Raw genomic sequence first — 13,051 nt, 5'->3', positions numbered from 1 at the left:
CTCTTATTACATTTCATATAAATGGGATCATGCAATCTGTGGGCTTTTGGGACTGTTTTCTTTCATAACGCTTTTCAAGGTTCATCCATGGTGTTGCGTGTATCAGTTTAAAATAATCTCCCGTTATAGGACTATTTACATTAATTTTTATTTGTCACTTGCTGTTTCCATTTCTTTTGTGTGTGTGTGTGTGTCTATTGTGACTAATGCTGCCATGAGCATTTGTGTACAAATCTTTGAGGGAGCTATGATTTTATTTCTTTCGTGTGTACAAAGGAGTGGGAGAAAGATGGGGCTTTCTACTCCTGTAAAGAGTATGGTTTCGGACACTTCCAGGGGCAGTACTACCCTGTCGTGTAGGGTCGCTATGATTCAGAATGGATTTGATGGCATTGAGTTTGGGTTTGGGTTATGCGTAGGAGTCAATAGCTAGGTCATCTGATAACTTTTAGCGTTTTGAGGAAGTGCCATATGCTTTTTGCCAAAGCAGCTGCATCATTTGATATTCCCACCAGCAAAGCATCATGGCTTCCAATTTGTCCACACCCTCGCCAACCCTTGTGATTGTGTCTCTTTCAATTTTCATTCATCTTACTGGGAATGAAGAAAGCCCTGCACCAGGAGTGTATGGCTGAAGCTCCCTGCTCCCAGAGACTTACAGCCCCAGAAACCTCATAGAGGGTCACTATGAGTCAGAATGGAGTCAATGGCAGTGTTTTTTGTGTGCATGTGTGTTGTTCTTGTTTTTTAAATCATTTCATTGGGGGCTCGTACAGCCCTTATCCCAATACATACATGGATCCATTGTGTCAGGCACAATTGTACATGGGTTGCCATGATAGTTTTTTTTAAGTGGATGTGAAATGGTATCTCGTTGTGGTTTTGATTTCCATTTCTCTAATGATTTTGAGCCTCATTTCATGTGTTTATTAACCATTTGGGTATCTTTTTTTGAGAAATGTCTATGTAGATCCTTTGTCCGTTTTCTATTGTGTTGGCTCTTTATAATGGAACAGTAAGAGTTTTTTATATATTCTAGATACAGGCCTCCTATCATATCTATAACTTGAGAGTCTTTTCACCCCTTCTGTGGTTGTCTTTTTTATTTCTTATTTTTTAATTATTAAAAGATCATTTTATTGGGGACTCTTACACCTCTTAGAATCCATACAGCGATTGTATCAGGCCTGTTTGTTCATGTGTTGCCTTTATTCTTGTCTAGACATTTACTTTCTATTGAGCCTGTGGTATCAGCTCCTCTTTTTCCCCCTGCCCCTTTTTGCTTTCTTGATGGTGTTCTTTGAAGCACAGACATCATCGATTTTGATGTCCAATTTATATGTTTGCTTTTTCTATTGTTGCTTGTGGTCTCTGGCATCCTGTCTAAGTAAACAAGGTCACGCCGATCCACCCCTTTGTTTTCTTTTTTTTTTTTTTCCCCACACCTTTGTTTTCTAAGAGCTTTATAGTTCCAGCCTTTACATTTAGGTCTCTGATCCATTTTGAGTCAGTTTTTCTACACGGTGTGAGGTCAGGGTTCAACCTCATCCTGCCCCGCCCCCCCATGTGGCTGTCCAGGTATCCCAGTACCACTTATTAACAGCAGACTCTTTAAAAATGAAGTGTCATCTTACACAAACCCTGGTATTTTCATATCCTTTGAAACACCTGCTGTGGGGGACAGAGCACTGACTAGAGAACAGCCGGGGCTCCAGATCCCAGTCCCTCCCTGACACCTTCCCTTGGGCCAGCCTCTTAACTTACCTCTTGAAGGTGACAGAAGGAGTCAAAGACGTGTACCAATTCCAGCCCCTGTGTTCTCTCTGTACTTGGGCGTTGATGGTGAGGATGCTGGAAAACGATGATATTCCTGAGCCAAATGGGCTGCATTTGCTTTTGGTTACCTGGTGATGGTCTTATGCCAGATTGGTTGCGCTCAGCATTGTCAGTCTTCAGCCACACCATGGTACCATCAGTCCGCCTCACTCTGATGTGCTCGTGGGCCTTGAGAGAGTCCCCTTGGGGCAGTGGTCCTCAAATTTTAATCTGATTTCCCACGAGGGCTTGTTAAAATAGATTGCTGCCTGGCTGGCGCCCTTACCCCCCAGTATCTGATCTACAGGAGCTGTACGGGGACCTGAGGATTTGCATTTCTAACAAGTTCTAACATGCGACTGGTGGTGGCCCAGGGACCATACTTTGCCAACCTTTATATTTCAGGTTTTTTTCCTTCTGGGGGTTTGAACCTCTTATTCCTACTGCCTGGGAACTTCACCCCTCATCTTTAGTTGGATAATTCCCACTTGCCTCTCCTGATGATGTTTTTCTGAAAAGTTTGTCTGATATTAGGATCACCGCCCCATTTCTCCGTTAGTTAAGGATTGCATGCAGCATCTTTCCCCACTCCTTTCACTGTCAGCTTGATGATGTCTTTGAACCCCTTGTAGATCGCATATAGAGTTTGCTCCTACTTTTTCAGTTCATTCTGCCAACCTCACCCGTTCACTGGAAAGTTGAATCCATTTGCATTTAATACAATTCCTGATAAAGTAGGATTGATGCCTGAATCTTGCTATTTGTATTTATATGTCTTATGCCTTTTGGGGTTTTCTGTTGCTGCTCTGACTGTCAACCTCAAGGTCAGCGGTTCAAACCTACTCCTCTGCAGTCGAAAGATGAGGCCATTTGTTCCTGTACAGACTTACAGACTCGGAAACCCTTTAATAGGGTTGCCCTGAGTTGCAACCAACTTGATGGTCATGGGTTTGGGTTTGGGCATTTTCGTTTCTGCTTTGAGATATCACTCTGAGCACCGGACTCCGTCCACGCCTCATGTGCCTGGTGATCTGGAGAGGAACAGGGAATACTGACCAATTGATGCCTTTGAGTGATTGTGTTGGTGATGAATATTAAATATACCGCTGACTGTCAGAAGAATGAAGAAATCTCGGTCCTGGAAGCAGTACAGCCAGAATGCTCCGTGGAAGGGAGGGTGGTTGAGACTTTGTCTCAAGTACTTTGGACATGGAATCAGGAGGGACCGGTCCTTGGAGAAGGACAGCATGCTTGGTAAAGTAGAGGGGGAGCGACAAAGAAGAAGACCTTCACTGAGCTGGACTGGCACGATGCCTGCAACGATGGGCTCGAACCTAGCAAGGGTTGGAGGATGGGGCCGAACCGGGTGGTGTTTTGCTCTATTGTACATACTTGTTGGGTCTCTGAGTTGAAACCACTTTCCTGTTTCTTCCATGTCAGGTATTTTCTCGTGTAGTAATGCAATTCCTGTCGTTTCTCTTTCTGATTTCTCCTCACCCATCAGCTCGTAGTGTGACTTCCCGGAGGAAGCACTGGAGGACTTTCGCCTGTCGTGGGCTGCAGACTCCCTCCTTTTAGGCAGTAGCATGGTGTGAATCACACTACACTGTAATTGCCAGTTCGACTCCTAGAGGCTTCTGTTGTGCACGGCCTTGAATATGCAGTACCTAGCACTGAGCTTGTCCCAGACTGGGTGCTTGGCCAGGATTGTGAACCAGCTCATGCACGGACCAGTTGAGAGAGATTTAACTCCAGAGCCATTTGGAATAGTAGGAGGGCAGGAACAACGCCAACACCTTCTTCCTTCCACTTCTGGACATTTCTGGGCACGCAACGCTACTTGGGTCCTGCATCTGTTATTTATTAACACAATAACATTGCCTAACCACCAACACAAAATGACTGTGAGACTCAGGGTACAGGGTTCCTGGGTGGCTCTGCTTGGCTGGCTGGCTGGAGGGTACTCTTGAATGAGTGGCATCAGCTGTAACAGTTGGGATAACTCGGGTCTGTACCATGTGATTTTCTTATCCCCTCTGGGTCCTAACTTGGTTGTTCATCCTTGTGGTGATGGAGAAGGCAAAACTGAGCAAGCCCCCAGTTACATAAGCACGTTGTCAGCCTCTTGTTGCATCCCATTGGCTGACATCCCATTGATGCAAGCCAGCGAGAGTGAAAGTGAGCTCAGGGTCAGAGGGGGAGGGCCCTGCAAAGTGATAGTGGGAGAGGTGCGTAATGGAGGCCATGTGTTTAATCTTGTGAAAGTCAAGCAGTGGCCAGGAGCAGCCCCTGAGTGCTGTTTGAGTAAGGTGACCAGAGAGCCCGCTTTTGGCGGGACAGTCCCAATTTTTAACAATTTGTCTTGCGTCCTGCGGCGTTTTAAAAAAGTCCCCATTTTTGGGAAAGAATGCACGACAAGCTAGGGTCTATGGTTTTCGGCTGCCATGTGGCTACTTCGCCAGGATATGAGTTTTATCACTGGTGTCCTGCTGGTGTCCCGCTTTACCAATGTTAAAATCCGGTCACCTTATGTTTGAGTCCACCCAGAGGTGCCTCAGAAGAAAAGTCTGGCCATCTATTTCCCAACCATCAGCCCTTGAACCCCCTCTGGAGCACAGTCCTCCCGTAACACATGGCGTTATCCTGAGTCAGAAGTGGACTCGGCAGTCACTGGCCACTGGCCAGTAGTCCTGGCAGCAGAGCTTTTATGGACGAGTGCCTCTTCAAAACACACACCTGGCTTTAGAAAATACGTACTTAAGATCCGAACGCAGAACCGTGTATCTTGCTCTCTCCCTTGACGATGAAGGAAGGGCCTAACCGTCTGGTGTTTCCTTGTACAGAATCAGAGGCTGCCGTCGTTGGAGAAGTCCACGAGAACGTTTCTCTGCAGTGCGGCAACATCTCAAGGCCCAGGGGCCTAGTGACTTGGTACCGGGAAGACGTGGAGCCTGTCTTCCTCCTGTCCTCCAACTCCAGCCTCCCACCAGCAGAGCCTCGCTTCTCTCTGGGGAATGCCAGTTCCCTGCATATCGAGGGGCTGAGACTGCAGGACGAGGGGAACTACACCTGCCGGGAGGTCCTGAACGAGACGCAGTGGTTCCGAGTATGCCTGCAGGTGGCCAGTAAGTGGAGTGGGACAGGAGGAGGGAATGGACAGGAGGATGGGCTTTGGACTCAGTCAGCTTGGGTTTCCTTTGTGTCCCTGGTCTCTGCAACTTACAACCTGACTGATGCCGCATACCAGCATTTCCTCCCCTGTAATATGTGCATGAAGGAGCCCTGGTGGCGTAGTGGTTATACATTGGTCTATGACCCACAAGGTCAGCAGTTCAAAACTACCAGCTACTCCTCATGAGAAAGACAGGGTTTTCTACTCCTGTAAGCTACGGATGACAGTGGAAGCCCAACAGTCATTTGCAGGGTCCACACATGGATTTAAAATGCCTCTCATGAAACCCCTCTGATCATAGTTGAAGGATGTAAATAGCTCCATTATTAGACAGAGAGCATTATAAAGTCGATTATGGCAGGCTACTGAGGTCAAAATGCAGTATCTTATCATTTGATATTTGATCTCCTTTTAGATCCATTTTAAAGCTGTTTCAGTCAAAAAAAAGAGTGCAGGGGAACTACATGTGGTTTAAGCCCCTGGTGAATTCCCTCTGACCATGGACCAGGGGTGTAAATAGCCTTGTTACCATGCAGACTGCATTGCGAAGCAGATTGTTGAATATGCAGGTAGGTTAAAATTTAGCACCCGATCATTTGACCTTCCAATGATCTATTTAAATTTGTTCTAGTTTTTAATATTTTCTTATTGCTTTCCAATTCAGGTTTCACTTTGTGATTGTTAGTTTATTTTCTTTTGTTCCTTGTTCAATGTGTTCCTGCCTATGGAATCCCGAGTAGGTAAATCTATAGAGACAGTCGCGAAGGATGGTTCCTTAGGGGTGTGGCATGGTGGGGTATGGTTGGGGGAATGGGGAGCTCATCTCAAGGAGTACAAGAATGAAGAAAGTCTTGTACGATTGATCGTGGAGATGCTTGTACAAGTCTTCTTGATGTGATTGAACTGTTGAATTGTATGATTATGAATTATATGCCAATAAAACCGTTGGGGAGAGGGGAGAGCCACAGTCTCATAAACTCACAAGGGCATTTCTACCCTGTTCTATAAGGTCACCGAGACTTGGCATTGACTTGGTGGCAGTGAGTTTGTTTGTGTTTTATGAAAATGTACAGGCAAAGAATGTTTACCTCCTACAATTATTGTGGAAGACAGTTATTGGCCTATATAAATGGTCTCTATAAATGGCTCTTATGCTGATGAGCTATTATCTTTAGTGCATTGTTAATATCATTCTTACCAATAGCATTTTATTATGCAATAGAGTTAACGAATCACAATCTACGCGGGCTGTCTTTGTTTTGATTTGAGGGCTGTTGCTTCATTCTGCGTCACTTTAAGTAAGGGGCTTATTATCTCCGAGCTTCGGTTTTCCTTATCTGTTAAATGGGGCGGGTCCAGTTACTTACTATAGCTCTGGTGCTATAGGAAGAGCCTGGGTGGTAGAGTGGTTCTGTGCTGGGCTGTTATCTGCAAAGTGGGCATTTGCTGGGCTGTTCACTGCAGGGTGAGCAGTTTGAAGCCACCAGGTGCTCCTTGGGAGAAAGATGAGGTTTCCTACTCCCGTGAAGAGTTAACGTTTCAGAAACTCCTAGCGGCAGTTCTACCCTGTCCTCTACAGTCCCCGTGAATCAGAGTGGACTCCATGGCAGTGAGTTCGGTTACTTCAGGGTTTGGGTTTCTTTCAGTGCTACAGTGCTAAGTCCCGGGCTTGGGATTAACTACTATGATGACCGCTCTTTCTTAGCACAGTCAAGCATACCTGTCCATCTGTAGTTTTAGCTCTAAAGGCTAGGAATAACGTATGTCCAGGCGACCTGTATCTTGATGTCTCATACTGCCCACAAACTACAGATGTTTTTCCCCATCCTAAAGGTTATTGATTTTTGTGGTTGCTGTTGAAGGTAACACACAGTAAAGCAGACCCCCGTGCTGCGGTTTCAACCTGTACAACAGAACGATCTTGATTACATTCTTCAATGTAATGCAAAAATTTTAAACACTTTTTGGGCAGTTAAGAAGAAAAGCAAGAGGAGGTTACTTTTTTGTGACATGTGACGATTGTATGCAGGCCACCTCTCAGTGCCCATAGGTGGGCTTGTATTGGAGCACAGCCGCATCGTTCATTTACACGTTGCCTGTGACTGCTCTCATGCTACACCTGCGTCGGGTGGGTGAGACAGAAGACGGTATGCCTTGCAATGCCCCAAATATTTACTAGCTGCCCCTGGTTCCGTTTTCTGACCCATAGTCTACACCCAGGGTGTAGTGGTGTAGAAACACCTCTGTGATCACTGAGCAGAGTCATTTACTAATAGGAATGAGTAAATGATTGACTACCAACCAAAAGGCTGGCAGTTTGCGTTCACCCCGAGGCACCGTGGAAGAAAGGCCTGGTGATCTACTTCTAAAAAAAAGAAAACGTCAGCCATTGAAAACCCTCTGTCGCATTATTCTACTCCGATGCACACAGGGTCCCAATGAGTTGGAACCACGACAACTGATTAGGTTTATCTTCCATATGTACACTCGTTTTTACTGAGAATTTGCTCTATGCCAGGACATGAGTGAAGACGGACCAGGGCCCTGGCCTCACAGAGCTCACATTCTAGTGTGGGAAGACAGACAGTGAAGAAGCAAATATATATAAGCCAACATCGGAGTGACAGTGATGTGCAGAGAGCTTTGATAGGGGATGATGTGATTCTCTGAAATCTTTTAAATTGGGGGATCGGAGAAGAGCTTTGGGAGTTAGTGAGAATTGGGGTACTAAGATATGTAGGAGCTTGTCTTGCAACGGTAAGAGAGGGTGTTCTGGTCAGAACAAACAACTTGTGCACGATGGAATGAATGTGGTGTCCTCTTGGATGTGGGGAAAGGTGGGTGTGCAGAGGCCTGGTGGGTGAGAGGAAAGGGTCGTGAGATAGGGAAGCCCTGGCCAGACCATGCGGGGCTCGATAGGACCATGCAGGAAGTGGGATTTTATTCTAGGGGCTGGAGGAAGTAGATGCAGAGATTCTAGCAGAGTGTCGCATCCCTTGAAGGACACGCGCAGAGTCTATGAGTCTGTGGGATGGGCTGATAAAATAAAAACAGGAAAATCAAGGTGTTGGTGTGACCAGATCTAAGGTCGTGGTGGCCAGAGCCAAGATGGAAGCAGTGGCTTTGAGGAAGATGGACAGGTTCAGACGGACCAGCGGGGACTTGTAGATGGATTTGATGGGAGGGGCGAAGGAAAGAAAGGCCTTGAGGGCACATCTACATTTTGGGATGATCTGTAGAGTTTCCATCAACTCCCAGGTTTCTGGAATTCACGAGTGGTAACTCTGCGTCTGGAGAGGGCACCGATGAACTGCTGAATGTAGTTTGTTTTTTTCATCCCACAAAGCCTGTTCCATCTCTGCTGGGTTCCCACTATCGCGTCAGTCTTGTTGGTAAATATTTTCTATTTTGACCACAGAGGAGCAAGGTAGAATGCCAGGTCTTGGTTGTTTTCATCACTGATCTCTCCAATTCATGACCCACTCAATCTGACCCCGAGTTATTGATCATTGGCCACGTTTGCCGGAGGAAGGACTAGTTTCAGTATGGCTCCATCGGGAGATGAATGCAAGACACTTGTGACAATGAAGGGAAGCTTGCATTTCGGTTGATGATTCAAAGGGCCCTCTGCTCTGAGGCAAAGGCATGTGAGTGTCTGAGTTACTATAGCATGGCTTCCTTTAAGGACATGCCTTTGTTTGCAAAAATAAGAGAATCTCAACTGGTATAGAACTTTCTTGTGATCATAAGATGCATATGGCTCTGGTTTCCAGTACACAAGAGCCCTCCAGAGTCCCATCCTCGCTCCCATTCTGGAACAGCCCCCCAGACCTTTGAGCACCAGGAAACCTCTTCATGTTCCTTAGTGGCCTGTGGGGAGGGCGTGGCAGCTCATACTAGAACCTCATCCTCAATTTTGTATAGAAGATTTTGGCACATGGCTGAGGTTTGATTCGATCTATTTTGGGGGAGGGAGGTGATATGATTGCCGAGTTGGCTGAGAGCCTACACTCTGAGGTCAAGCTTACACTCTGAAGTTCAACTCTAGGTCCCATTGACTGCTTGTGGGTCCACTGGAACTTCTTTTAAACCTTAGTTCTATCATCTGTGAACTAGGGGGAATAGTGGTGCCTAGTCGGGGAAGCCCAGTGAGTTTCTGGCCATTACCTTAACCTATCAGCCACAGCTGCAGCCCAAAGAATTGATGCCTTCAAATTAGGGTGCTGGCGAAGAATAATGACTAGACTGTGGGCTTCCAGAAGAACAAGCAAATCTGTCTTGAAAGGAAGGCATCCAGAATGCTCTGTAGAAACAAAAAGGCAAGACTTGAACTCATGTACTTTGGACAGGTCATCAGGAGAGACCATGTCCTGGGCAAGGGACATCGTGTTTGGGAGAAGGCCCGTAGAGAGAGGAAGCTTGGTGAAATGGATGCACACAGTGGCTGCAACAACGGGCTCAAATGCACAGCGATTGCAAGGATGGCGCAGGATGGGGCAGCGTTGCATTCTGTTCTCCGTGGGGTCGCTTTGACTCAGAGCCAACTGGACAGCACCTCGCAATAACAACAATCGTAGCCTTGTTGATGAATCAGATCAATATGCTTTTCTCTCCGCACAGAACCAGGCCCATAGAGTGGCAACTGGTACCCCTAGGGAAAACACCTTTGATTGTTTCTTAGTGTGAGTTTGCATCTGGCTCTTTCGAACAGGACTTGCTGGTGAGTGAGGGCTGTGTGTGCCCAGATCTTTGTTTTCCCCATCTCCACACGGACTCGGTTGATACCTTGTGTGTCACATGTCCTCCTTCTCTGAAAGAGAACAGTTTGGAAACTTTTTAACACGGCCTTGGGGCTAGGGGAGGAAAAAACACAAAAATAGTCTCAAGATGTGACAAGTTGTTATCTTGAAGCAACTTGGATGTGTGAATGGGAGCGAGGTTCTGTGAAGCACAAAGCTGGCCTGATGACGCAGACAGGTGTTTTTCTCTGTCCTCCCTGGATCCCAGCGTGCTTCCTCATCAGGGCCATTTGTTGTCTCTGCTTTGGAGGGAGTCTCAGGTTTTCTGTAATCGCAGGGTGATGTAACCTGCCCAGAGTGAGCAACACATTGGCGAAAGCGTCTGTCCTGGTACCTGTGACTGGGGGTCGTTGTCACTGCCGGTCTATTTCAGCTAAGCTACTGATCTCAAAGAGTTCATTTTTAACAACTTCATTTTTAACAGTTTCAAATTTCCCTAGATTCACACTTGGTACAGTCTACATTCTGGTTTTACTAAGGGGTGTTTGCCACTGTTTGTTCTCATTGTGAGCCGGGTCACATTAGCAGCTTTCCTCCACCAATGCCTGTAAGGCTGACTCTACTTTGAGGAGACAGCTCTGCGCCAGTCTTAGTTTGAGTGCTTTCCAAACTGAGGGGCGTATCTTCCATCATTATATCAGACAATGTTCCACGGCTATTCAAATATATGTATATGTTTATGTAAAGCCATATATATATAGTGATAGAAATGACACCAAATGACGTACAATAGAATTTTGCAAGACCAACAGCCTACTCGATAAAAAGTCCTTCCTTCAACAACACACAAGCTGTGCCTTTACATGTGGATCTTGCCAGTTGGGATGCACGGGAATCAAACTGACTACATGTGTGGCGAGAGACGCTGTAGAAGCCCCCATATCACTAGTCAGAACAAGGCCAGCGGAGCGCCCGACCGTCAATGCAAGTTGAAGTTGAAAAAAAATCAAAACAAGAGCATGAGAGCCAAAGTACACCCACTCCTCACTTATCAGCGTGATTAGGTTCCCAGGACCAGCTTATGCAAAATCAATGTTAATATGAGAATCAGGGCCTATGCCCCATCTTTGGTGCCTGGGTCCTGAAGGGTGCCTGGGTCTTGAGATGTGTGTGGCATAGCAAGTCCCCCCCTCCCCCATGCCTTTCCCTTCACCATGGAGCCTGTGGGGTTGGGGTGGTGGTAGTTAGATGTTGCCCATAGGCCCCCTGTTGCCCCCCTGGATGGGAACCCCACACATCCTCTGTTTAGCACAGTTCCACTGGTGCCTCACCTAAGCAACCTCCCTGGCATAGTTGGGCCTCATCTGGCCTCCCCTGCCAATGCCTGCTGACAAGCTCACATCACATTGCCATTATCCTGCGCCATCTGTGAGTAGATTGAAGAGTTGAGGGCAAATAGGAGAAGTTATCCCAGGGGCGATGAGCTGCTGTCCCTCACATGACCTGGTCATCACTGGGGCCATCAGTATATCAGTGACGTGGGTGTGTAGGGGGCGCTGCAGGACTAGCTGCAGCCCTGAGTGGGGACTGGACCATTGTTGGCACCAGCTGAGAATTTTTTTCATAAATGACATAAATGGGAAGTGTCAGATCATGACGTAGTCGATAAATGAGGAGCTGGGTGTAAAACTTTCATTATATCCCACTGAATGTAGACATCATCTCAGGAATAGATTTGATACATTGGACACCAAGTTGAGGGATGACATCAAGAACCTTGTACATGAGGAAAACAAACAGTCATCAAAAAGGTAAGAAAGTAAGAAAAGGCCAGGATGGATGTCAGAAGAGACTGTGAACTCTAAGGCAAGTGTCAAGAAATGAAGACTTCAGCATTTCTTAAACTGAAAAAAAGAAGAAATTCAGTCCTCCAGTTGAACTATTGAAGGATTCTATTGTATGATACCAGAGCTTCAAAGAAACTGGAAGGAATACAAAGAGTCACTATACCAAAAAGAATTAGTAGCTGTTCAGCCGTTTCAGGGGGCAGGTGGCATATGAGTAAGAACTGACAGTGTTGAAGGAAGACGTTCAAGCTGCACTGAAGGCATGCTTGAAAAATAATCATAATAACAAGCCTCTAGGAATTGACAGAATACCAGCTGAGATGTTTCAACAAATAGAAGCAATTTTGGAAGTGCCCACTTGTCAATGCCAAGAAAGAAGCTGCCTGGCCAATGACGGGAAGAGACCCACATGTGTACCTGTTCCAAAGAAAGGTGGCCCAAAGGATGTGAAAATTACCTTCTGCTCTGGAACGGGATGGCCACTGGTTTAGTTTGAGTTTTGTTCTAGAGTTATTCTCCAAATGTAGCACTGCTAATACTGATAGCAGCTATCGTTGACTGAAAGTTAAGCACACTTCAAGCACAAGCCTAAGTGCCCTGCCTATATTATTTTGTTGGACCCCCCTCCCCAACAGCCCAGTGATGTGACCAATGACTATTTTTTTCTCATTTTATAGACAAGACAGAAAAGTTAGAATGCAAGGGAAGGGCACTTGCCCAAGGTCATCGGACTGTAAGTGGCAGTAGGACTCGCTCCCACCTCTGTCTGCTTTCAGAACAGGAGATTATAACCACGGGGCTGAGAACCCAGATGGACTGTGACCACGGCCTTGATAAGACGCTGGGCCTTTGTCACCACCCGCTGCTTGTATTTCTTCTTTTCTTTTTGTTTCCTCCCTCCCCCTCCTCCCCCAGCCCCTGCCTGTCTCTCAGAGTGACTGCTGCCAACACTGTGAGAAAAAGGGGCTGGTAGTTCCGGTTTAGGAATACCCAGCGGGTGGAGAGAGAGGTGGAAGGGAAATAAACCAGTACTCTCTCCTCCCTGGTAAGTCAGAATAGGGAAAGGACCCCAAGAAACCAAGAAGAGCAGGTCATTTTCATGAGAGGTTTGCAGACAAAACCCAGGGGGTTGATAAGATTCGTGGCAACCTTGGAACACGGCACACATCTTTCCCTCTTTTCCTTCTCGTTCACTCCTGTCATCTACCCCATTTCTTGCTGGTTTCTAGCGCTGACCTCCTGCAGTGTTCTGTGTTCTGGTGCATCTGAGCCCACGCACTGCCTTGATCGGCCCGGGTGTTAGCAACTGGATGGAGGCCAACTCTGGGTGCACCCAAGACCTGCTGGTCCACATACCTAACCAACTCACCAGCACCAGTGAATGGGACACTTGAGCCACCTCCCCAGACACTGGATACGTTTTTCCAGGCCGCCTTTTCCCTCCCATTCTTTGTAGGGATGTGTGTGTGTGTGTGTGT

General features: G+C 46.7%; 1 protein-coding gene across 2 annotated transcripts in view; it reads left to right on the top strand.

Annotated features, from left to right (window-relative positions):
- Positions 1-13,051, top strand: part of VSIG10 (V-set and immunoglobulin domain containing 10) — a 34,912-nt gene that overhangs the window by 4,850 nt on the left and 17,011 nt on the right. For both annotated transcript variants that reach the window (XM_004709680.2, XM_045296785.1), the window contains exon 2: positions 4,659-4,940. In XM_004709680.2, the coding sequence (XP_004709737.1) occupies positions 4,659-4,940 (282 nt within the window). The remainder of the gene's footprint in view (positions 1-4,658; positions 4,941-13,051) is intronic.

The sequence above is a fragment of the Echinops telfairi genome, unplaced genomic scaffold, assembly GCF_000313985.2.
Source record: "Echinops telfairi isolate 266 unplaced genomic scaffold, ASM31398v2 ScPeMD7_7412;HRSCAF=8450, whole genome shotgun sequence".
In the NCBI taxonomy this organism is placed as follows: domain Eukaryota; kingdom Metazoa; phylum Chordata; class Mammalia; order Afrosoricida; family Tenrecidae; genus Echinops; species Echinops telfairi.
Note: the sequence above shows the minus strand (reverse complement) of the source record. Positions and strands in the feature narration are given on the sequence as shown.